This window comes from Rhinatrema bivittatum, chromosome 3 (genome assembly GCF_901001135.1).
Source record: "Rhinatrema bivittatum chromosome 3, aRhiBiv1.1, whole genome shotgun sequence".
Lineage (NCBI taxonomy): Eukaryota > Metazoa > Chordata > Amphibia > Gymnophiona > Rhinatrematidae > Rhinatrema > Rhinatrema bivittatum.
The window spans coordinates 587852055-587878591 of NC_042617.1; the positions used below are offsets into that span (position 1 = coordinate 587852055).

General features: G+C 43.2%; 1 protein-coding gene across 3 annotated transcripts in view; it reads right to left on the bottom strand.

Annotated features, from left to right (window-relative positions):
* The window catches only part of IGF2R (insulin like growth factor 2 receptor), a 315579-nt gene that overhangs the window by 32401 nt on the left and 256641 nt on the right, over positions 1 to 26537 (bottom strand). For all 3 annotated transcript variants that reach the window (XM_029596695.1, XM_029596693.1, XM_029596696.1), the window contains exons 40-44: positions 25579 to 25813; positions 22348 to 22484; positions 21942 to 22056; positions 13883 to 14029; positions 10322 to 10506 (exon numbers count right to left, since the gene is read on the bottom strand). In XM_029596695.1, the coding sequence (XP_029452555.1) occupies positions 10322 to 10506; positions 13883 to 14029; positions 21942 to 22056; positions 22348 to 22484; positions 25579 to 25813 (819 nt within the window). The remainder of the gene's footprint in view (positions 1 to 10321; positions 10507 to 13882; positions 14030 to 21941; positions 22057 to 22347; positions 22485 to 25578; positions 25814 to 26537) is intronic.

Sequence of the window (26537 nt, forward strand, 5' to 3'; positions counted from 1 at the left end):
GGGGAGATAAGATTGATTGCTTTATTTCAAATTTGTAGACTGCCTATCAACATTCCTAGGTGGTTATAACATTTATATAAACAAAAAAGGTGTGAAGAAAGTGGAGTGGAGGAGCAGCAGCCCAGTGGTTAGAGTGGTGGTCTACGAATCAGGGAAGCCAGGGTCCCATCGCTGCTCCTTGTAACCTTGGGCAAGTCACTTCACCCTCCATTGCCTCAGGCACCATATTTAGGGGGTCAGAGACAGAAGAGCAGAAAAGTCTTAGAAAGTCTGGCCCTTAGATTGTAAACCCTCTGGGGATAGGGAAATACTTACTGTACCTGAATGTAATCTGCTCTGAAGAGCCAAAAGATGGAATATAAATACTATAAATAAATAAATAAGAAAGTAAATAAGCAACTATTTATCATGTCTCATAATACAAAAATTAGGGGGCATCCAAGGAATCCATCAGCACCAGGTTTAAAACAAAATTGTTTAAAAACTACACTATAGAGATAAACAGTATAACTAGGTTGAAAAAAAAGTAAGACAAACGTATGGAAAACAGATCAATCACAGGCTAAATAACATAACCAAGGATGATGTCCCAAGTTAAACGCATCCAAGAACCATGAAGGCTGGAAATTGAAAAGATATGACAGGCAATGGTTAACTCTAAAAATGCCATATTTCCTATGTAATTCCTTTACGTTCTTTAAGTTCCTCCTGTAATGAAATTTTACTTCAGCTGGATGATAATTGTAATTATAAATGGCCAAGCTCAATTGCAATGTACACTGTATTATCTACTTTATGGGGCGGATTTTCAGAGCCCTGCTCGCGTAAATCCGCCCAAAACCGGGCGGATTTACGCGAGCAGGGCCCTGCGCGCCGGGAAGCCTATTTTACATAGGCCTCCCGGCGCGCGCAGAGCCCCGGGACTCGCGTAAGTCCCGGGGTTCTCGGAGGGGGGCGTGTCGGGGGCGTGTCGGGGGGCGGGCCCGGTCGTCGCGGCGTTCCGGGGGCGTGTCGGCAGTGTTTTGGGGGCGGGTACGGGGGCGTGGCTACGGCCCGGGGGCGTGGCCGCGCCCTCCGTACCCGCCCCCAGGTCGCGGCCCGGCGCGCAGCAGGCCCGCTGGCGCGCGGGGATTTACGTCTCCCTCCGGGAGGCGTAAATCCCCCGACAAAGGTAAGGGGGGGCTGTAGACAGGGCCGGGTGGGTGGGTTAGGTAGGGGAAGGGAGGGTAAGGTGAGGGGAGGGCAAAGGAAAGTTCCCTCCGAGGCCGCTCCGATTTCGGAGCGGCCTTGGAGGGAACGGGGGGAGGCAGCGCGGCTCGGCGCGCGCAGGCTATACAAAATCGATAGCCTTGCGCGCGCCGATCCAGGATTTTAGTGGATACGCGCGGCTCCGCGCGTATCTACTAAAATCCAGCGTACTTTTGCTTGAGTCTGATGCGCAAGCAAAAGTAGGCTGATCGCGCTTCTTTTAAAATCTACCCCTATGTGTATACATTACAGGTCATTGGTCTACAGTGCCTTGCAAAATTCTATACACCCTTTTGCATTTTTCACATTCTGCTCTAAAAAAAAATAAAAAATACCAAAATGCATTAAAAGTAGGAGTTTCACCATCTACCCAACATCCTCTGTTCTTATCATTAAAGAACTATGACAGAAATGTCCCAGACGTAATTAAGAACCAAAAAACCCCAAAAGTCTTGATTGTACAACGTTCAATTTTTGGTAGAAGCCCCTTTTCCAAGTGTCTACCAACTTGGCATTTTGGGATGGTGCGGTTTTTACCTAGTCTTCTTGGCAGAAGAACTCAAGCTCTCAAGTTGGCTGGGGATCATCTGTCAACTGCAGTCTTAAAGCATTGCCACAGATTTTCTGGGCCATTGGAGACGGTCACTTTCTTCCTGCCGAGACATTTCATTGCTGCTTTTGCTTTGTGCTTAGGACTCTTGTCCTGCTGAAAGGTGAATCTTCTCCCCAATCCCAGGTCTGTGGTAGGCTTTGTTCCAGCATCTGACTGTACTTTGCACCACAGAAAGAGGCAAGTGAAGGAGCAGACGAAACCCCAAACCAAAGCAACCTTCACTAACATAAATACTTTTATAATCACAAAAAGTGGAAAAGACTTCAGAATGTGACTGAACACTTAGTGTACACCAATATGGATAACCATTGGTCAAAAAACCTCCACCTCCTGTTTAGTTTTTTTTATATATTGGGGCAGGCTCGTCTGCAAGAAATCTGATCTGCCACTCTTAAAATGGGGGACTTGTTCACAAAGATAAGTGAATGTTCCTTCTTTACACTGAAGGAAAGCGTGAAATATTTTTTGAACACAGTAACTAATTTTTATCTTATTTCAAAATAGAAAAAAAAGTATGCTTAATCAAGACATTTTTCTAAATAAGAACTAACAGGAGGTGAAGGATTTTTCTGACCGAAGATTGTACATGTTGGTATGCTCTAAGACTAAGTTTCAGACCAGTCCAGGGTGCAACACTGGTATGCGCGCACCCAGGGACACAATGATTTTCTAACTTGCACGCATATGTGCTCGCATGCTATGAAACAGCCTGGCCATGCACACCTAATTTTAGGTGGATGCGTGCCTAGGTCTGTAAATCCCGCTTCTACTGCCTAAGCAGGGAATTGCCAGTTTCACCAGTTCACCCATTCCAAAACCCCCCTGAATGTCTGCACATCCCCTAATTACCCCAGACCCTATAAACCCTTGAAAAAAGCTCTTTGTTTTTATTTTTTATCTTACATAGCAGAAGTAAACTTATATGGCAGTAGATTTGGGCGCACGACAAGACGCGTAAATAGATACGCGCACATCTCAAAACGCCCATGCCCTGCCACTTTTGGAAAAGTTTTGAAATGCGTGCGCTGCGGGAGAGACGCGTGAGCAAACCTGACTTGTGAGCACATCTCTCAATTTTGGTGCGCTCCGGGCTTTTAAAATTCACCTTTAAGTGTTCAGTCACCTACATACTCCATCCTGAGGTCTTTTCTTCTTTTTGTGAAAAGTTAAGAGGTAAATTTTTAAAAAATATGCGCGGGAATCCATGGGTGTGCAGTTCCCGGTGCGCACACATGGACGCGCCTATTTTAGAACATGCGTGTGTTGCTCCGTGCATGTTATAAAATACAATACCCGTGCACACACGTGCGCCCGATTCTATACATGCGCGTGCATGTGTGGGTGTCGACTCGTGCGTGCAAGGGGGCAGAGTTTTTAATGAACACACACTGCTGCAAATAGGTCTTTCCCCAGTTCCCTCCCAGTCCACTCCAATAAAGAAGCAGACTGAGAAGGAACTTCCCTAAGCCCCTACCTATCCTTCCTCCCTTATCCCCAAATCCCACCTACCTACCCTAAGATATTGCCATGCTGGGTCAGGACCAAGGGTCCATCAAGCCCAGCATCCTGTTTCCAACAGGATGCTGGGCCACAAGAACCTGGCCACAGGCCACAAGAACCTGGCAATTATTCAAACACTAAGAAGATCCCATGCTACTGATGCAATTAATAGCAGTTGCTATTCCCTAAGAAAACTTGATTAATAGCCGTTAATGGACTTCTCCTCCAAGAACTTATCCAAACCTTTTTTGAACCCAGCTACACTAACTGCACTAACCACATCCTCTGGCAACAAATTCCAAAGCTTAACTGTGCGTTGAGTGAAAAAGAATTTTCTCCGATTAGTCTTAAATGTGCTACTTGCTATCTTCATGGAGTGCACCCCTAGTCCTTTTATTATCCAAAAGTGTAAACAACAGATTCACATCTACTTGTTCAAGACCTCTCATGATTTTAAAGACCTCTATCATATCCCCCCCCCCCCCTCAGCTGTCTCTTCTGCTTTGACGAGCAGAAGTAAGTTCTGAGTGTCGGCCGGCTGCTGGCACGCACTTCACCGGGATAGCACCTAATGGCACTGTCCCCCTGGCCCCCGTCCAGACCCCAGCTCTTCTGTGCGTACCGGGAGATATGTGCGTGGATTGGCAGCTTTGAAAATGAGCTCTGCGCGTGTGTGACCCAGCCACGCATGTCTCTCGGTATTTGGGTGTGCATGGCATTTAAAATCGACCCATTAGGAGAAATTACTACTTATCTGATAATTTCCTTTTTTTTAATGAAGGCAGGTTAATCCACACCAGTGGGTTATGCACCTCTACCAGCAGATGGAGACGGAGGAAAGCTGACGTCACGGTATACATACCCCTGTACCAGCATCAGCGCGCTAGTATTCTCTACAAAAGCCAACTGTGGACAACTAAAGAATACAAGATCATAACCATTAAGACAACCATTCAAACATTTAATTAACAGGAAAACATTAAGGTTAGACCCGGAGTGTAATATCACTAATCTAGGGACAGGATCTAACACTTACCAGTAATCCCCAGAAACACAACCACTCAAGACAACAGCACCACCATCTGGCAGCCAAGGGTGGGAAGGTGGATTAACCTGTCCTCATTAAAGAAAAGGAAATCGTCAGATAAGTAGTAATTTCTCCTTTCTTAGCTTTTGGACAGGTTAATCCACACCAGTGGAATGTACCAAAGTTACTCCTGAACAGGGTTGGAGGCTGCCCACGGTCCTATCAACACCGCAGGCCCGAAGGCTGCAACCTCCTAGGCTTGCACCTCCAGGCGGTAATGCCTGGAAGTTGTGTAAGTAAATACAATGTAAGATAACCATCTAAACTCCGCCCATGACACTGCCTAAGCCCTAGAGGAATGAGCACTAACTTATCTAAGAAACAGCTCCTCCGCATCCGTATACTTGGCTGTGATAACCTTCTTAATCCAGTGGGCTATTGTAGCCCATGACGCCAGCTCACCCTATTTACTCCCACTGTGGAGTATAAGTAGCAAGTCGGCCTTCCTGAGAGATTTAGAACCTGCAATACCTAAAGATATGCCACTTGACACCCAAGGTCCATAGCAGGCTATATTTTTCCAGCTCTCTCTCTCTCCCTTTCCCTGCCGACTCTCGGCAGGGATTGATTGATTGATTCTAGTGAAATTCAAGACCGCCTTTGGCCAAAAAGAAGGAACAGTTTGCAACTGGACCACTCCCGGAGATACTTGCAGAGAAGGTTTCCAGCAAGACAGAGTCCGCAATCTGGAGACTCTAGCACAGATCATCCCTTAGTAAGTAACCTTAGGAAGAGGCTATATGTGGGACCTGCCAGAATTCCAGACCCAGATCAAGACTCCCACATGGGCACAGGAACTGCAAGAAGCACGAAGATGTTTTATCCCTTTGAAGGCTGTACCAAAACCGGTTGGGCCGACAAGCATTTACCATTCATGTGACCTCGGAAACAGGCCAGAGCAGCTTCCTTCAAGGTATTAAGGGCAAAGACCTTACACAACCCATCTTGCAAAATCCAAACTAAACGGGATTTTAACCAAACTATGATGAACCCCTCGTTCCTCACACCAAACCAAAAACATTCGCCAAACATAAACATAGGCTACGGAAGTAAATAACTTTCATGCTCAAAGCAAAATGGAAAATACTACAGTGGACTACCCATGCTTCCGCAACCGAGCCTTCTCAAGAGCCACATTATAAAACAAAATCATCAGATCTTCAAGATCTGCCATAGTAGGTCCCTGTGGACAGATAATCAGCGAGGATACTCCATACCACAGCCTCCCTTGGTTTTAATGATCCAAAGACGACAAACCTTTTCCGTTGGAAAAAAATCAGCAGAACCAGGGGTCACAATTTGAAGCTCCAAGGAGGAAGACTCAGAATCAATGTCAGGAGTATTTCTTCACGGAGAGGGTGGTGGATGACTGGAATGCCCTTCCGGAGGAAGTGGTGAAGGACTTCAAAGGGGCATGGGATAAACACTGTGGATCCATAAAGTCTAGAGGATGTGAATGAAGAGAGGTTGGCTTGTGAAAAAGATAGCTAATACCTGGAGATAATACCCTTATTCAGTAGACATACATACGTTTAATGCGACTCAGACAGTGCTCTATGCTTCAACGGCAAGAGGAAATGTGGAAAAAAGGATTTGCATTCCCAAAAAGGCGGGGAGTAGCTTCCTTGTTATGGCGGTTACTACCCCAAACCAAACAAGCCTGATACTTCACTTTCAATGCATATCCAGTGTAGCTCTCTCCTTCAATGGCAGGGGGGATTGAAGAAAAGATGATTTTATATTCAATTACACAGTCTGGGTAACAAATAAACATGGGTGTAGCTTGCTTGTTACGGTGGTTACTATCCCGAATCAATTAAGCCTGATACTTCATAAGAACATAAGAAATTGCCATGCTGGGTCAGACCAAGGGTCCATCAAGCCCAGCATCCTGTTTCCAATAGAGGCCAAAACCAGGTCACAAGAACCTGGCAATTACCCAAACACTAAGAAGATCCCATGCTACTGATGCAATTAATAGCAGTGGCTAATCTATTCCCTAAGTAAAATTGATTAATAGCTATTAATGGACTTCTCCTCCAAGAACTTATCCAAACCTTTTTTGAACCCAGCTACACTAACTGCACTAACCACATCTTCTGGCAACAAATTCCAGAGCTTTATTGTGCGTTGAGTGAAAAAGAATTTTCTCCGATTAGTCTTAAATGTGCTACTTGCTAACTTCATGGAATGCCCCCTAGTCCTTCTATTATTCGAAAGTGAAAATAACCGAGTCACATCTACTCGTTCAAGACCTCTCATGATCTTAAAGACCTCTATCATATCCCCCCTCAGCCGTCTCTTCTCCAAGCTGAACAGCCCTAATCTCTTCAGCCTTTCCTCATAGGGAAGCTGTTCCATCTCCTTTATCATTTTGGTTGCCCTTCTCTGTACCTTCTCCATCGCAACTATATCTTTTTTGAGATGTGGCGACCAGAATTGTACACAGTATTGAAGGTGTGGTCTCACCATGGAGCGATATAGAGGCATTATGACATTATGATAGAGGCATTTTCCGTTCTATTAACCAATACATATCCAGAGTAACTCCCTGCTTCGGCAGGGGGATAAAGAAAAGTGAATTTATATTCAGATAACAACCAACAAGGACTGAATTGCACAGGCTGGGTAAACAAATAAGCGTGGGAGTAGCTTGCTTATTGCGGAGGTTATTACCCCTAACCAATTATTTATTTATTTATTTATTGTTTTTGTTATACCGAGTTTCATGATAGGCATCACAGCAACCCGGTTTACAAATAACAAGGAGTGTAAAGCATAACGTAACGTAAAAAACAATATTTTCAATAAGAACCTTGAACTTTAAATACAGTGAATCAGAAAAAGGGAGAGGGAAAGTTACAAAAAACAAGGAAAATAAACCTGGGATGGAAGGGGAGAAATTGAACAGCACAATATTTACATTTCAGCCTATTGATACATTAGAATAGCAAGTGAAAAAAAAATAAAAAAAAATTAAGCTATATACTTCACTTAGGAGCAGTTTCAGCACTGCTCTCTACATTAATGGTGGGTGTGAAAGGGAAATAGAACCAAAAGGTTACAATAATAGCGGGGGTGGAAGGGAAATAGAACCAAAAGGTTACATTAATGGCGGGGGTGGATGGCAAATAGAACCAAAAGGTTACTAAATGCCAAGAGTAACAGATAAGTATGAGAAAAAAAAAGTGTGAAAGCTTGCTGGGCAGACTGGATGGGCCATTTGGGCTTCTTCTGCCGTTATTTTTATGTTTCTATAACTCCTGATAATAAGCACCTGCTAGCCTCTCAGCTTTTTTTTTTTTAATTACAGCTAAGTCCACATCAGAAAACCAGCCACTGGACCGAGGCACTCATCTAAGGGAGGGATCTGCAGATACCACACTTCAGGATAACTCGACTGAGGGAGGGACCATAAAGTATCACCACAGGAGAGCGAGACAAATCAATTTCCTTCTTTTCTCCTTCATTTTCTATATATATATTTTTTTTTTAAATAATCCCCAGTAGAGAGATGCACGTCTACCATCTGCTGGAGACAGAGAATACGGGCGGGCTGATACCCCTTGTTCAGTATGTTCTGACCTTTGCTTCAAATCCACTTACAATAGAAACAGCTTAATTCTTCATCCATGAGTGTTGCGCTACAGGCGGCCTTGAGCATGGGACGCTCGGAGGCCTTGGTGAATTGTTGCGAAATGGAGAGCGCTTGGAGGCACTCCCCAGCGCAGGATGAGAGAAGTGTGCCCTTGCGGTAGGACTAAGCCTAATCTGGGACCGAGGCTTGGAACTCTGAAGACAAGACTTGGAGCTTGGAACATAGGGGCGAGACAGGGCGAGCAAAGGTCCTTCAGGTGCCCTACACAGCCCATAGGCTGGTCACAGACCACACTGTCCTTACTGCACCCTACCAGCCAGGATGCTGGTTGCGGACCACAGAAGGAGCAGGCAAGTTCCGGACGAAAGGACAGGTCAGGACAAGTTACCCCTTGGATCCTCCGGAGTCAGGAACAGGAAACAGTCTTTAAAACTATGGGACTTGGAACCGGAAACTTGGATCAGGTAAAACAAGGATCCTCTGGAGGCACGGGTACTCAGGACCTGGGACGACTGGATGAAGGCATCAGGAACGAGGACATCAGAACCGGAACAATGGAGACATCAGGACTGGAAGACAAGGACAGAAGCCAGGCAGGAACGAAATGCAGTGAAGTCCAGGAGGAGAAGCTCCCTTGAGGATTGGCTCCAAGAGAAAGCCAGGATGGACTGACTCCTTGCCAAGCTGACAATGGACTAACTGAGGGGCCCTTTTCAGATGAAGATGATTCCTTTTTCGACACTACTCTTAAGCTCAATAAAACTTGCTACGTACTGGGGGGTAAGGACTTGGGTTTTGCCTTGGATGAGAGTTAGTTTCCATGGCCTTTTCATAAGTGTATAAGTGCTTCCTGGCTGCTAATTTGAGAGAAATCCAATTCAAAGTTATACACAGATACTGTCTCACCAGGTCTTGGGGTAAGAGAATCAAATTATGGGATGATGGTTTGTGTTTGAAATGTGGCATTTAAGAAGGAACCTTGTGTCATAGGTTTACTGAATGTCATCAATTACAATCTTTTTGGTCCTGGGTTTTTCCAGATCTAGAAAGGGTTGCTCCCCATTCTCAACCTGAAAGGTGTTCTGCTGCTTCTGGTACACATGACAAGTATTTGTCCATTATCAATAATCAACAGAAGACAGTGATTTTTTTTGTAAACGTTTTATGCAGCTAGCCTACAGTTCACCAGGAATTCTGGAACTGGTCTTGTTAACCAGAGCCTCTTGCTGGTTCCACTTGAGTCAACCAGCAAGGTCACCACAAACAATGACCAATCAGGTTCAGGGCTGTGCAAACATTTATTAGGCACTCTTTAGTCTTGAACTCTCCCCCTTACTGGCAGCGGCTCTGGCAAAGCAGACCCCTCCGCTTTTTCCCCCACTGAGCATTCCATCCCTCCCTCCCCTCTTCCCAATATGTCCTCTCTTTGCCTCCTGTCCAAAGCACTCAGTGTCTTTCCTCTCCTTCTCTCTCTCACACCCCACAATCCTCCTCTCTCTCCCTCCTGCCCAGCACACCAACATCTCCTCAATTTCTTTGCCTTTCTGCAGTGCCCGGCGTCCTCTCTCTCCATACTCACCCCTGTACAGCACCCTCTCCCACCCACCCCTAACAGCATCCATTCCCCTCTCGCTCTCTCTGCTCCTGCTCTCTTCGGCCACTGGTGGGGTGAGCTTAACCAGCAGTATTGGGCTGTGCCTTCCTTTTGGCCACTAGCTGCACGAGGTCTGTCAGCCACCTCATGTCTCCTTTTCTCTTTGGCCACTGGTGGGATGGAGTTCCATCAGCCCCAGTCAGGCACTACAAGCATTTTTAAATCTCATGGGCCAGCATGTCCAATGCTCTGGCTGTCAATCTTGCAACACAGGAAGAGTCAGCCCAGAAGTTTTTTTTAACATGCACGTATAGTGCCATACTTTAAAGTGAGAGGGCTGCACCCAGAGCTTTTATTGCCTCCCTCACCCCAAATTTTTGGTACCATAGGCGACTGCCTGGTTCATCTAACAGAAGAACTGGCCCGGATCAGTTTCCATTTTTATTGATGTAATTTGCGATAATGTTTTGTACAGAACTCCATGAGGCTCAGGGAAACTGCGGTGCAGCTGCTTAAGGAATTAAGTTAGCAGTAATTTTTTTTTTAATTGCCACATGGGTAAGCAATGTTACTTCCTGCTGTGAAATATCACCCAGTGCATGGAAGATAAAGACTTCTTTGAAAGCTCCCCGTTACAAAACTCTTTACCCTATGGTGAAACAAGGACCTGTGCCAGCTTACCTTGGATGAAATACTTGGCGCTGCTGGAAGACCCGACCTGCCTATAGAAGTTTCTGTTGGTTTGAACCTGGCATACGTTAGCTCCCCTGCAGGCCTTGATTGCTGAATCAGAAGTACCAGAAAGCTGAATTTCATAGACATACTGGTCACCATTTGTTCTTAAGTCCCCAGAGGCATTGTATAATCTGGAATCAAGAGCAGGATTATAGTTTAAATCTTTTTTTTCACAGATAGTAAAAGTTTATTTTTTCAGGAGGACAGGGATGACCTGTGGGGAGACTGAGGAGCCGCGCTCCCTGCATGGATTAAAATGTAATCTTTCTAAGTGCACACGAAGCACGCTAAAGCATTTACTTTTCAAAACGTGTAGTAAAGTAACGGATATGCACAGTCTACAGACTCCATGGAAAACAAGCTAAGCAAAGCATTTGTGCGCTACGCATAGTGCAACTACTAGTACCAAGCCCCAAACACAGCAGCTGGACCCCCCAAAATGGAAAGTACTATCCCCTCCACCCACCATCCAAATCCAAAGTAATGTTGAACCTGCACCCATCTCGAAAATGACATCCCCAAACCCCAGATGAACCAGCAGGTGGACACATCCTGATTTCCTTCCAGTGCTGCATCTAATATTGAGCTGGCGTCTCCATGCAGGGTCAGTTTAGAGGAGATCTAGTGGGATGGCGGTGGGAGATTTATTTATTTTTTTATTTAAAAGATGTTTAAATTACCATCTCCGTCTTAAAAAAACCCAAAACAACCCCAAAACATCCAAGGTAGTGTACAAAATTAAAAGTTTGGGGGATGTGCTGATTTGTTTTGGCATCAGCGGGTGGGAAGATGGATTCTTAACCTTTCAAGGACTGGAGGGGGTGAATATTTTTGCATTGGAGGTGGGGGGGGGGATGGGAAAGGCTGCTTTACTTTGTTTAATTTACTTTTGCTTGTGAGGAACTGGGAGGGGGCAGCAGAGGAGGGGTGCCACATTACTTTTCAGGAGTGTAATATGGTGCTGCGGGCACAATTGCTCAAACTGGCACGTCAGCCGTTCACTTCAGCCCCCCGGACAGAAGTTACATTTAAAGTGCATTAAATATACAGAGGCCAAGGACAGCACACGTGTGCTAACAACCAATGAAGCCATCAGCATGCCATGCACCTATTTAACATATGCTGGCAGAGAAGATACTCCGAGCACATTTACCGGGCAATCAGGGGCCTTTGTAGAGTATGAATTAACAGGCAGACTAACGGAGGTGAGCGCACCCAAGCTCATTTTAGAACATTTAGTTCTCCCTGTCCTTTGAGAAGAACAGGACATGCATATGATGCAATTCTCTTCATCCGCTGTAGCCTTCAAGACTGTCTGTATCATAAGGTCAACGTGAATTTGAAATAACTTGTAGGTCAAAATGTTATTACATGTTTTTCTAAACAAAAAAAAACCCTTATATACATTCTAGGTTAATTTATCAGATATCTAGCACATTAGCAATTTGTTTCATAAAATTATGACAGTCATTTATGCCAAACTAAAGTTCAACAGTGCTCAAAATAACCAAAATGCTTGTGTTTCACAGAAAGCACAAATCAGTTAAGCTACTGCATTAAACACCAGCAAATTCTCTTCCACCAAAAGCACTTAATGTTGGAATACAGTTTACAGCTTGCTTTCTATTCTGTAATACCTCAACTACTGGTTCCATTTTAGGCCATAATTAAGTAATTTCAAATTAAAGAATATAAGAAAATAAGAGCATAACATAAGAACATAAGAACATGCCATGCTGGGTCAGACCAAGGGTCCATCAAGCCCAGCATCCTGTTTCCAACAGTGGCCAATCTAAGTCACAGGTACCTGACAGAATCCCAGGGGGTGGATACTTTCCAAGCTGCTTATCCCAAGAATAAGCTTCTCTGCTACAAGATAAGGATGGACAAATGTTTCATTGCTTCCCTTGTGATTAAAAAAGGGAGGCTGTAAATGTAATCTCCCTCAGGATGTTTTCAAGGTTAAATTAGATTTCCCAGAGTGGCTAGGGATGCAGATGTCTTCACCCTTTTATCTTCAAACAAAAAGTGTTTACCTTAACATTTTATTTTGGTAAAAAGTGTATTTAAAGCTTGCGTATGCCATGCCAGCTTGGAGCCAGTCAGCATTTCACCCAGACTCCCCATACGCCCATGAATGAATAAAGGGTTAACAAACGAACTTCCAGTCTCTTACACATTGTGGGGCCGATGCAACACAGCGCGCTCAGCCGAGCGCGCTGTATAACCCGCACTCCGACACGGGTTAAATAGGCGCTAATCCACTCCCAATGCAATAGGGGGATTAGCGCCTTTTTAACCTGCGTCGGACGTTGGAGTGAATGTAATAGTGCTCATCACATGCAAAGAAAGGAGACATTTCTTAAATACAGCAGTAAACAGCTGAACAAAGTATACAGATACTACATTTCTCATCATCATTGTATATTACAACTCTTCCAACAAGTGAGCTCCAAAACAGGCCCTAGGAGGCCAACTTATCAACTTCCATAAAGCCAAAGCAGGGATTATAGGAGTATAGGGGGAAGCAAAATCAAAAACAAAATAATAAAGAATGAGAAAGAGGTTCAGTAAAATCATTAATGTGCATCTTTATTTAAAAATCTGTGTTTTCTTTTTTTTTAACTAAGTCATCAGATCCGTTTATATTTAGTAGTACAAGAATCCGATGTTCATATTTGATTTGGCCCAGAGCATTAGGGTACAGCTTACAATGAGATGGAACTAAACTGGTCAGAAGCTAAAAATTAATGCTAAGATGAAGGGGAATGAGGCTTCAGAAAACACGGCACTCTGGAGCCCAAGATTCCTCTCAATGGGCTTATCTGTGGCCAGGTTGAAAGCTGGACCAATTTAAAAAAAACCAAAGAAAAAACAAGTAGTAAAGAGTTATTTGCTTTGTGTGCAATAGTTTACAAGTACATAAAAATGAAAAAATATCCATGCTCTTTCATCATGGCAATTCAGAATATTAGCAACTATTTCAATAGCATAGCAACATAGAAAATGATAACTGATAAAGGTTATACATAACGAATGAGTTTCTATGGTAGGCTATCAAACGTGGAGAGCCATAAATATCATCTATGGTAACATTAAGAAAATAGTCATCATTCATATGCGAAAAGAGGGTTGAAATTGGAAATCTGTTAACCAGGACAACCAACATTTTGATTTTTGAACCAAGATCAGTTTTGAGCCAAAGTGCTGATCTGCCCTGGTTATTAGGTTTGCTGATTACATTCTTTGAATACACGACCAATTTTTGTTTGTTTAAACTTTTTCGGAAAAGCAAATAGAACATATTGATTTTTATCTTTGGGGCAACATGTAAATACAATAAGTAGTATTTCAATGATATTGCATTAAAAATGTAAGAACTTGAAATGCATAAAAAGAGCAAGTGAGAAAGCCCAACCATTCAGAAAAATATTTAAGATGAAAAGCAGCAAGTTAGACCCAAGGTCAGCACTGGCTCGCTTTTTAAGAAATTATTATTCCACTTACTTAAAATAAATGTCCCCCAAGGTGAAGTTCTTGCCATTTCTTGTATTAAGGATCATTCCATTCACCATCTCAACTGGCTGGGGTTTCACTACACAAGCTGCTCGAGTTGCCCAAGCTATGCGGTACTCACAGCCGTCCTCGCTGATGCTAACACACACATACACACAAAGAGGATGAGCAGATAGGTCGGCATCACAAAGGAGAAATATAACAATGAGGTATGAACATAAACCAATTTAATAGTCCATCTTTAATCACAAATGCACCAAAGATGATAGATTAACATATGGTGCAATTATAGATCCTGTAACCCAACAGCATTCACCTAAATGTTATATTGGCAGATTGAATTCAGATGAAATTAAGATTTATGTGGCAAGACTGTTCATAACACCTGTGCATTAACTTAGCACTTGATTGCTGGACATGCTTGGGGATCACTCAGTTATAATGTCTCTGCCACATTAACACTGTTTAATATCTTTTTTTTGAAAAATAATTTTTTTTAAAAAAGAATTATTGCACATAAAACCAAGGAAGACAAACGTTACTTCCCTCTGTATAATTATGAAACAAAGAGCTCAGCCCAACATGGCACCATGTTTCGCTCATTGCTGCTTCTGGGGCATCTGGTCAAAGTTGTTGATGTTCCAGCGAATTGAACTAACGATAAGCTGACACACATAAGTAAGTGATTATTGCATAAAATCATTATCTTCAAGTACTGCCAGTGAACACCAAAATACCTTTGAAACCAATCTGCACACGCATCAGTATGCTCTGCCGCCACAACTGTGAATGACTGTTCTTTTATTGGGTTGGGCTTTTATAACGTGTGATAAATGTCATCACTTGCAACCCAACACGCCGATAACATCTATTGAAGGTAAAGCATTTTATTTAAAACAGTTGCCATTCTATATCAGAATTTTACCCGCCAGGATGTGTAGTGTTCTAGCGAAAGATCCATGGGTCTGGCAGGTTAAATTCTAATATCGAATGGCATCTGTTTTAAATAAAATGCTTTACCTTCAAAAGACAACTATCGGCGTGTTGGGTTGCATGTGATGACATTTATCACATGATATAAAAGCACAACCCAATCAAAGAACGCCATCATTCACAATTGTGGCGGCAGAGCATACTGATGCGTGTACAGATTGGGTTCAAAGGTATTTTGGTGTTCACTGGCAGTACTTGAAAATAATGATTTTATGCAATAGTCCCTTATTTATGTGTCAGCTTATCTTTAGTTCAATTCACTGGAACGTCAAACAACAACTTTGACCAGATTTTATTTTATTTATTTATTTTTTGTTTTTATATACCGATCTTCCTACATTAGATGCAAATCAAACCGGTTTACATAGAACAATAACTTACCAAATGGCATTACATGAAACAATTAACATTTAAACAACATTAAATAACATTGTCAGGAGAATAAACCAATTATACAAATTGAATTAAATGGTAGTCACAGTGAACTTTTGAAGTCCTTATGTTGATCTTAGTTAGATATAAGGAAGCAAGATAGGTGAAAATAAATAAATAAATGAGGTGAAAGTGACTGAGGGACTCTTTAGGGGAGCCTGAATAACAGTGAAAGACTAAAGACAAATCAGATGCCCTGAAGCAGCAACGAGTGAAACATGGCACCATGTCGGGTTGAGCTCTTTGTTTCATAATTATACAGAGGGAAGTAACATTTGTCTCCCTTGGTTTATGTGCAATAATTCTTTTAAAAAAAAAAATCTTTTTCAAAAAAAAGATATTAAACAGTGTTAATGTGGCAGAGACTTTATGATTTAGAGTGACCCAAAGCATATCCAGAAATCCAGTGTAATCGATGCTGAAAAGGCATTCGATATGGTCCACTGGCCGTTTTTGTTTGGTGTCTTAAAAAAAGATGGGATTTGGGTCGGGATTTTGTAGTTGGCTCAATAAGCTCTATGGTAACCCCAGAGCCTGCTTAAAAATAAACGGGGGATATTCTAGCTCTTTTAATGTTGAGAGAGGGACTCGCCAGGGGTGTCCATTATCTCCAGCCCTTTTTGCTCTCTTTTTGGAACCCCTGGCTATTAACATCCGCAGGAATAACCTGATACAAGGTTTTGAGGTGGGCGCTGACACTTATAAACTATGTCTTTTTGCCGATGACATTATGTTTACAATTAAATCCCCAAACATTTCCTTGATGGCGATTGAGAAGGAAATCAAACAATTTAGTGACGCCTCTGGATTTAAAGTTAACTGGGAGAAATTAGAGATTCTCAATATTACTTGTTCCCCGAATACAGTGGATGCTATGCGGCACGCCCTTCCCTTTAAATGGGCCTCTCACAAGCTTAAATATCTAGGTGTTCAATTCTCGAGTCAGCCTAGCGATTTATTTAAACTGAATTATTTACCACTGATACAAAGATTGTATAGGGACTTGGATGTATGGAATAGATTATCCCTGTCGTGGCTAGGATGCATAGCCACTGTAAAAATGAATGTGCTTCCGAAATTATTGTACTTGTTCCACTCTATACCCACTATGAAAGCTAACAACACTCTTCAGCGATGGCAACGAAAAATCTTCAGCTTCATATGGAAGCGTAGACCTCCCCGGGTGAAAAGACAAGTACTATATCTCTCCAAGCTAGCGGGTGGCCTAGGAGTACCAAATCTTATCTGGTAGTATGGCACAATTCACAAGAACCTAAATATTGGGCCCTAATGGAACAATACTACCTGGCGGATATGCCGCTAGCTGCAATACCTTGGCAGCTGCGGAAAACGTGGAGAGACTGTCCCAACATGTTGCAGACCACTAGAATTATTATACAGCTTTGGGATAGATGGAAGGTGCGAATTGTGGGAAAAAGGGATTATTTTCACCTTACTAATCTCTTCCACAATACGACATTTATACCAGGGATGCCCAACCGCTCCTTTTCTGTATGTAAAGTTAGCAGACTGACTCGCTTAGAACACATTTGGAGTGTGGATACAATGACTCCTTTTTCCACTCTTTGTAGTGATAATGGCCTCACGTATCGAGATATATTGTCTTACCAACAAGTGACCCACTTTTATAGACGCCTAAATGTGGTCAATATGTTGGCATCTGGGAAAACTCAGTTTGAGGGGTTTTGCTCCGCCCCTAATGATACAAAAAAAAACCTCATATCCAAAATTTATCAGATTCTCAACACGCCACTTACTAACCAGGCCTCCTTTCTCAAACAATGGGAGATCGATTTACCTTATGTAATGGAGGACGAGGCTTGGTCAACGATTTATCTCCAAATTAGTAAGGCCTCGGTATCCTCAGCTATAGTTGAGAATGGTTACAAGATGCTTTATAGGTGGTATTACACACCAGAGAGACTATGTAAGATGTTAATTCTTAAATCTGACAAGTGCTAGAGGGGTTGTGAGGAGGTTGGGACCTTTATACATATGTGGTGGTCTGGAGCTTGCATTACTCTAAAGTGGATACGCTTGCAAAAATGGATTTCAACCATACTAGAGGACCAACTTGAACTATCTATGGACTTTGCATTACTCCACTATACGGATAGCAAAGACGTGAAAGAGACTCAGCTGTTCGGTTTACAAGCTTGCATTGCCATGCGCATGGAGATTGCCAGTTCATGGAAGTCATCACAAGGGCCTCAATTTACGGCCTTTTTGCGCAGGTTGGATAATGTTTGTACAATGCACAAACTTACAGCGGCTAAAAGACACAATTTCCAATCTTTTTATCGCACATGGGGCGCATACCTTAAATGGCGCACATCTGGATCTGGATGAGGCCTTCCTGTTGATCGGATGTGGCAGTCTCAGAATGTTATAACCCACAGACTCATACTAGACAATACTCGATGGTTGGTAGGGGGGGAGGGTGGGGAGGGTTTAAACTTGGATTAATAATGAAACGTATGGTGATGTATTGTTAGCAGTTTGTTGGCATTGCATTGTTATTTACTCACCAATAAACATATAATCACAAAAAAAGAAATCCAGTGCTAAGTTAATGCACAGGGGTTATGTTGCCATATAATCTAATTTCATCTGGATTAAATCTGCCAATATAACATTTATGTGACAGCTCTAAGCTTTATGTGAATGCCGTTGGGTTATCTAGTTGAACAAGTGCGTTACACATTTTTGCTTATTCAGTGGTAGGAGTAATTTTGTAATTATAGACACAACATGGTCACTTTTTGGCTAATCGCCTGCCTCAGGAGTATATATACATTCTTCTGCAGTGCCTTATATATACATGTGAAGAAGAGAGGCACCATATAAAGAACCTGTAATCCCAAACCTTGCATCTGTCCTATAAAACAGTGCTTCTCAACCGGTGTGTCTCGTCTCCCGGTGTCCCACCGCCCCATTGTATTTTCCTTCTCCCTTTCTCCAGCCCCCGCAAGCCAATTGGAAGCCTCCTTTCTTCCTACCCCCACTGCCCAATGAGAAGCCTTCTTCATTCTGCCTGCCCCATGCAGGCCAATCGGAAGCCTCCTCCCTTCTACTTGCCAGTGGGAGTAGGAAGAAGGGAGGAAGCCTTTGATTGGCCAGTGAGGCAGGCATCAGAAAGCCCGGGGGTGGGGTGGGAGGAATAGTTTTGAACTCCGACTAAGCAAGGCCAGCATGAGAGCCCATTCCCGTGGCGGCGAAGAGGAAACCCGACCTTGACCAAGCAAGGCCACCACAGTCCGTGGCAGTGAAGAGGAAACCAGACCCCGACCGAGGCCGCCACCAGGGGAGCCCATTCCCGCAGTGGTGAAAAAAGAAGGCCCACCGGAGTAAAGCCGTGGTGGAACTGGAGCCCATCCCTACAGTAAAGGAAGAATACGTTTTTGGTCAGAGCTTGCGTGTGTGGGTGCCAGGGTTAGAGCTTGTGTCTGACAGTGTGAATGGGTGCATGGGTGAGAGCTGGTGTGTGTGGGTGTGAATGGGTGCATGGGTGAGAGCTGGTGTGTGTGGGTGTGAATGGATGCGTGGGTGAGAACTGGTGTGTGTGGGTGTGAATGGATGCACAGGTAAGAGCTGGTGTGAATGGGTGCGAGAGCATTTGTTTGTGATTGAGAGCTTGTATATAAGAAAGCATGAGTGTGATTGAGAGAAAGACTGGTCAGGGAGGTGATGTGTTTCTGTGTGAGAGAGAGAGACTGGTCAGGAAGATGATTAGTATGCGTATGTGAGAGAGAGACTGGTCAGGAGGATGACTGGTGCGAGAGAGACCGAGACTGGTCATGGGGTCTAATTGGAGATGTGTGCGTGAGTGTGTGAGTGACTGGGTGTGGGCGCTAAGGAAGAGGACTGTGAGGACAGAGCTTCAGCAGCCCTTGCTGCTTCTGGTGAGTGCTATTGGCCTGGAAGGGAAAGGAGTAGGAGAGTTGCTGGAGAGGGTAAGTAAAGGTGGCTTTTAAAATTTATTTTTCTTGATTGACTACTGTTTTAATTATTGGGTATTTCGCGATGTCTGCTGTTTTGAAATACTTTATTGATATTTGGACATGTTTTAATAATTTATTTTTTTTTAATTTTTTTTTATCATTTCAACATTACAGCAAGATAATTCTTACTTACAGAAAATAGGAATACAATAATGCATCGAAAAGGAAATCACACTATTCACACAAACAATACTTAGTCCTCCATTTTGTATTCCCCTTTAAAGAAATTAGAAGGGGGACAGAATATAAAGGGAGTAATGCTAAATACCTTAGCTGAAATCGACTTAATGTAATAAAGACATTCATACTTTATGATCCTCACATTATGGTAAATTAACAGAGGGAGTAACAACCCTCCTTGCATTTAGGAAGGATTTTAGTTGCTTAGGGTAAAAGAAAACAAAACATTCCATTGGAGACGTCACAACACACTTGCACGGATATTTCAATACATATGAAAACCCCAAAGCAATTAATTGTGGCCTTAAAGCAAGAAACTCTCATCTCCTGTCCTGTGTGACAGGAGCGAAATCAGGAAAAACTCTAATGTGTAAACCTTTAAAGGGTATCTCAATATTTCTGAAATATCTTTTCATAGTTTCTGCCACATCGTTAGCTATTATAAAGGAGACCATTAAAGTTGCACATTCATAAAATTCAGCTGAAGAATCTTCGAGAAATCTGGTTAGATTCCCCTTATTTTCACTTCCTTGTAATCTATCCCTATTCCTAGATGGAACAGGTAAATAATACAATTTATTCACGGAGGGACATTCCCCCTCCTGAAATTTTAAATTTTCCATGAAATATCTTTTTAAAGTAATATAAGGGAGTTCACCAATAACTTTCGGAAAATTTAAAAACCTCAAGTTTAAGTGTCTTGTATGATTCTCCAGATGCTCCAGTCTCCTTGAAACCACACTGATCTCCTTCACAACTTTTACGTTACATTCTTGGGTTTTCTTTAATTCAGCTTCCACTGTATCCAGTTTTGGCTTAATTTCTTCTATTTGTGTGTCATGTATTTCCAACTTATGATTTACAATATCACTTTTATCTTGAAAATCACCCAAAGACTTCACTAAAGCAGCCATGTCGTCCCAGATCACTTCTAACGTGATTTTCTCTGGCTTTTCGGGCATTAGAAAGCGGGGGCATTGAGAAAACTTACCCGCTTTCGCCACAGGAGATATTCCAGCCAGTTGAGAGTCCTTACCAATAGACGCTGTCGTTCCTTCCAGACACTCCGTTTCCCTCTCCCGCGTAGGTGTCGACGCGGGAGGCACAGAAGTCGAAACTCCCACTGTTGTTACTCCGGGACTCTCCGGGGGCTGTAATAGGAACACAGCGTCTCCTTCCCTCTGACCTCCTTCTGCTGCTGTCGCTCCTAGCGCGTCATGGCTCAGCGACGCAGCTGCCTCGGGGAAGCTCGGGACTGGAGCGATCTCAGGCAAACGAGGATCCGGGGGGCTCAAAGAGACTTCACCAGGTGAGAGCTGCGCTCCATCACTAGCTCCCACAGCGGTTACTTCACCTCCCGTTGAGAATGTCTTTGCAGGCACAAAAGAAGTTATCAAAGGCTGAGTTAAGGAAAGCTCCGGTTCCGAAGGAAAAACTCTAAGCTTTCCTTTCCGCTTTACAGGCATTTTTTAAACTTGAAATATTTTGCTGTGAACAGAGCTCAGCGCTTTCGTGCCTGCTCACGCCGCCATCTTGCCCCCAAGCCTCTCCTTCTGGACATGTTTTAATAATTTTTATGCTTTTAATTGTTGAATATTATTCTGTTCAGCAGCGGGTTAGTTTGTGTGCATTATTGCAGATCCTGGGATTGTGTTAGGTGCTATATTTCTCTTTCCATTTCTCCAGGTTCGCACTGTATGCACAGTGGCTTTTTTTGTTTTCCATTCCAGTTTGTCTCCATATTTATAATTTATGGTTTTTCTGTACTTGGTGAAGGTCGGCTTTGTGTGTGACCGAGGTGAGGTATTTTACTAGCATGTAGGCATTTGTATCAATCTTATTTGTTGTGATCTCTCAATAGGACATGCATTAGTGGTAAATTACTGTCTTTTCATAAGGAAGGCTATTGTGCCTGGTAGTAAAGGGAGTTTGTTTTGCTTTTACTGGGATGTCATCAGAACCAGAATATCTTTTTTGTATGGCGGGTTGTACAGGGTAATGCCCCAGATCTGCTCTGCACTCATTGCTGGGGGTTGAGGGGATTCCTGTGGATGCAGAGTGCATGTTTACATTTAGCCCCGTGATGGTCACATGTTCAGTGTGTCACGCATGTGAGAACCATCTGTCAGCTGTGTCCCGGCCGAAAAAAGGTTGAGAACCACTACTGTAAAACATAGGGGGCAATCGTGTGCTACTATCAGCCTTTTCGGTGTAATAGACATCTACTGTACTATTTAAATCTATTCCTCTCCAAAACTGGGTAAATAGCATCAACCAAAAAACAATTTCCTCAAGCCACATGTAAATAGCAACTCACAGAATGACAATCATTGCCAAATGCTTAAATACAAATTAAGGGCACCAATAGAAGCGAACGTCCTAAATGCACAGTTTAACTTGTGCTTCCAACGTCCGGTGCTTACCTTTGGAGAATAGGTTTGCCAAACGTTTTTGCACACTGCAGTTCTATAACGGTGGATGCTTTCTTGCCTTTTCCACATAGTTCTCCATTTGAATAATTAACAATTATTGTATCTCCTGGAAGGAATCCAAACATAAATGCATTTAGTGTTCTACTGCATTTGACACATTTTGCTCATTCTCTGTAAGGTCTCCTGCTCCCAGCAATGCTGAGATACAGAATTAATCAAAAGCGCACAGAACAAAACAGTATTTTGGTTGTCTTTTTTTTTTGGAGAGCACTGGGGCAACTGAAAAAAAGCTAAATTATTTTGGCCATATGTAGGCTTTCTTTACTTGAGATAAGTCAAACACCTGTGGGGAGAAATAATGAAGCTTTGAAGGGCAAGTCACAGGAAACTTCATTACCTGTCAGTTTCATCTTCTGCGTGTGGAGCTGTCCCAAAACTTGAACGTTACCACTTTTCGTTTTTCTGCAAATACTGGCACTTTTTGGACAGCCAGTGGGGCCTTCAAATACTCCCTGACAAAGGTTCAAATAATATCTGTAACAAATTAACAACAAACAGAAGCCTTCCCATGAATATCTGACATTAAAGCATTCTTCTCCCCAAAACAACACTGGCCGGACCTCAGTAAGCTTGCACCTGGGTGTCTCGCATTGTTTTCTCCAAGGCTGAGCCCTTGACTGCCACATCTGTAATACAAATTCATGCAACACTTCCACCTCCTGTTATCAAGATCGACTATGAAAGCCAACCTTACATCGGGAAACATTTTCCTTACTAAAAATGTGGTAAAATAAAAAAAATCATGCAGCAAAGTCTGGCATCTTTCCAAGCCTGCGACTTTCCAGCCCGCTCACCGATGGCCAGATAGATGCACCTTCAACTAGAGAGCTTCCTTACTCATCCAGTCCTTCACTTCACCAAAACACTCTCAATACGGAGGGCAATACTATTACACGTACTGCTTTCCTTAAAAATATTAGCTTCAAAACACTTTATATTACTAGGAGGTCACTTGATAGGCTGATTTGCACCCCCATACTATGTTTATCGCAGTGGCATGGCAGTTGGGACTTTACACAAGTGAATGTGGGAGAACTAAACAAGTAAGAGTGACACAGAGAACTTAATTTATTAGAAAACATCCAGAAAAGGTGATATTTGTAGAGTTTTCAGAAACCGTGCGTCGGGGAGGTAGCTCTTCTTATACAGGAAGGATGGTTTGTGCAGTTTTGGACTCACTCCATGCAGCTGGAACTTGTATGAGGCAGCCCTGCCGCGAGAGAGGGAGGAAAGCAGTCTAAAAGAACGAGGCTTGCTGGGGGAGCGGAGATTTACCAGCTTGCTCCCTCTGTTTTGGGCCATCACGGGGCTGTCCTGACTCTGCCCGCAGAAGAGGGCAAGCTGCCACTGAAGGGGTGATTGCAACTAGAGAGCAGGAACCATTTTTTTTATTACGCTGATTTGGGAGTCGTATGAAGATTATCTATACATCATTCTGACCTTTGATTTGTTTACAGCTATTTTGTGTGGGTTTTGGGTTTTTTTTCCAACATATAAATTTTTTGTATAATATAGCTGGTCTGATCGCCACTGAGTGGAAGTCATGACACCTAACTGCAAGATAGGATTTTTTGATTATTATTGTACTTTTATTAAAATGCATTGTATTTGAATTATGATGAATTTTAACTAAATTTATTTTATGCGTTCTATCTAAGTACTATACTTCTCATCTGTTGTAATCTGCTTTGGCCAATCCCTAGGGACTGATAAAGATGTGTAAAAAAAGGTAAATAAAAATAGTTGAAAAGGATTCATCTTAACTGTTGATACTATTTTATCATTGAAAATAAAAATAAAGCCTATGGGAGTCATTTACTAAGCTGCTGCATTTTTCCTATGGGGGTAAAATACTGTGGGAGTCAGGAAGCTGCAGTAAATGGGCCTTCGGCTCTGCGATTCCTGTGGCATTTTCCCCACAAGGAATACTCCTGCAGTAGTGAAAAGTCCCCCCAGAAATGTCCTGAACTGTGGAGCTGCCATCGCTTGCAGGGGCCGAGGGCCCTGAGTAAGTCCTGTCCCCAAAAGCAGTAGCTGGGGTCTCCATAGTCTCCACTGTTCCACACATCCACCACCCTAGGAGGCCGCCATTATGTAAATAAAAAAAGTAACATTACCATTGTACAAGCACCGCCTCCAACCCAAACCCCTCCCCTTCACTGAAAACACCCACCCTTTCTCAGAAAATAAGCCCTGATGGACGAGTGCCCCCCCCCCCCCACCGAGGGCTGTAGCTACCTTCTAAACGAATAACACGGCTTGCGATTTTTTTCAGCAAGCTGATTTATTTGAAATATCTCACATTATCCTCATGTTAGGCCATTTACCATGCGAAAAACTGAGGTGAGCATGGAGGCTTAAAAGAGGTAGCAGCAGAGAACCTTGTAATCTGTCTCCATCTGCTGGTCAGCGGGCATAACTCATTTATCTGAACTGGTCTGAATGAAGATAAAACGCAGCTTAGTGAATGAGCCCCAAAGTTTGAAAGCAATAGAAACAGCTAAATCCTGAAATGGTTCTGTCTATTTGGGGGTAGGAATTAAAATTTGTTATAATGTAAACCGGAGTGAAGGCTATGTCAGCTGTACCTCGGTATATAAACAAATGCTAAATAAATAAATAAAATACAGGAAGAACCAGTCTCTGGAACTACCTCGAAGATATTTTAGATGCTCTCCGATACAATCTAAATAACTGTACATTGGTATTAAGGCTCTAGCAATTAACACACAGAATACGGAGTGACAGGTTGAAAAAAACAAAGCAAAACTATTTAAGAGCAAATTTAAGCAGCATCTTCTCTTGTCCATGCTGGACAAGAGTCTTGTTAACTTGCTCTACACGTTCTCAATAAAACTAACTTTTGTTAAACCAAACATGTGGACCAGCTGAATGGCAAATGCTGTGGACTGCCATGTGAGCACGTGGGTTTGATTCTCAGGCGGTTGGGAAAGCTGCAGAGGCAGTAATTCACAGCCCCTGGAGGGGGTCTCGGCCATCATTCGATGGTTACACGTAATTGCCAGACTCAGGGCTCTGAAGGGTGCTGTGGTCGAGGACAGGAACTGCAATAAGTTAAGTTGGGAGGTGAATAAAACAGCTGGAAAAAATCCTAGGTGCTGGCGAATGAAGGCTCATTGCACTGTAGTCCAACGAAGGCTACTTCAGATTGAGTTTAGAAGCACAAAAGCAGCAGCAGGAAATTGTTTAGCCAAAAAAAAAAAAGTCAACAGAAAATAACTCAACCCCACCCCCACCCCACCAGAGAACATGCAGTTTAAATCTATGCTAAACTTACTCATGACCCACTATGGGCAAAATATCCTTATAATCTTCAAGAGACATGGCACATGGTATCTTTGTTAATCCAGTAGCATAAAAAGAGGGCATCGTAGCTCAGTTTAATGTCAAAACTTATGTACAACCAATGAACTATTCGAAGACCAATATTAAAATGAACTTTTAAATAACCAAATCATGCAGGAAACACCCCTAATGACACATGCCCAACTTCAACTAACCGATGGGCAAACTGATGTGACCAGGCAGAATGCCACCAAGCACTTACAAGCTGTCGTCATGAACAAGCTTCCAGGATGCCGTGAGTGAAGAAAGTGGTCTCAAGTCATAGGTTTTATGGTTCTGAGTGAACTTGCACGCCATCATCTTTGGAGGACAGATCACGTCTGTATTCCATTCAAATGTAGCGGCGCAACCCAAGGTCTCACTCAAAAGTTTGGGTTTCCCATTCCCGGCACTCTCATCGCACTTGAAGATGATGGTAGATTCTCTCTTTCCACTCGCTGTGAGGGAAAACACAGATTGTTGAGATTACTACCTGATAATCTCCTTTTCCTTAGTGTAGACAGATGGACTCAGAACAAATGGGATAGTATCCGCGTGCTAGCAGTTGGAGACGGATCTGACGTCAGCACGAGGTATATAGCCCCACAGGAAGCGTAGCTATTCAGTAATCTTCCTTGCAAAAGCTGTTATAGATGTGTGTTCTGACGCTCAGTGAAAAGTGAAACAGGATTCCCCTGACCGATTGATAGTAGCTGGAGACCGCCAGCATTCCCAACCGAAAGGCGTTGACACCTGGTAGAGTGTTCGCTCTTATGGAAACAGATGACATGGCTTACCTGGAATCGGTGAAACCCATGTACGCAGGCAGCTGGGCGGGATGCTGAGTCCATCTGTCTACACTAAGGAAAAGGAGATTATCAGGAAGTAATCTCAACATTTCCTGGCGTGTAGCCAGATGGACTCAGAACAAATGGGATGTACAAAAGCTTTACTCCCAGCCTGGGCGGGAGGCTGCCTGAGGCCCATGTAGTGCCGCCCTCGCAAAAGCCGAGTCCTCACTGGCCTGGACATCCAGACTGTAGAACCTGGAAAAGGTATGGAGGGAGGACCAGGTCGCCGCTTTACAGATTTCCGCAGGCGATAGCATCCTGGATTCTGCCCAAGATGCCGCTTGTGCTCTGGTAGAATGAGCCTTGACCCGTAGAGGCGGAGACTTCCCAG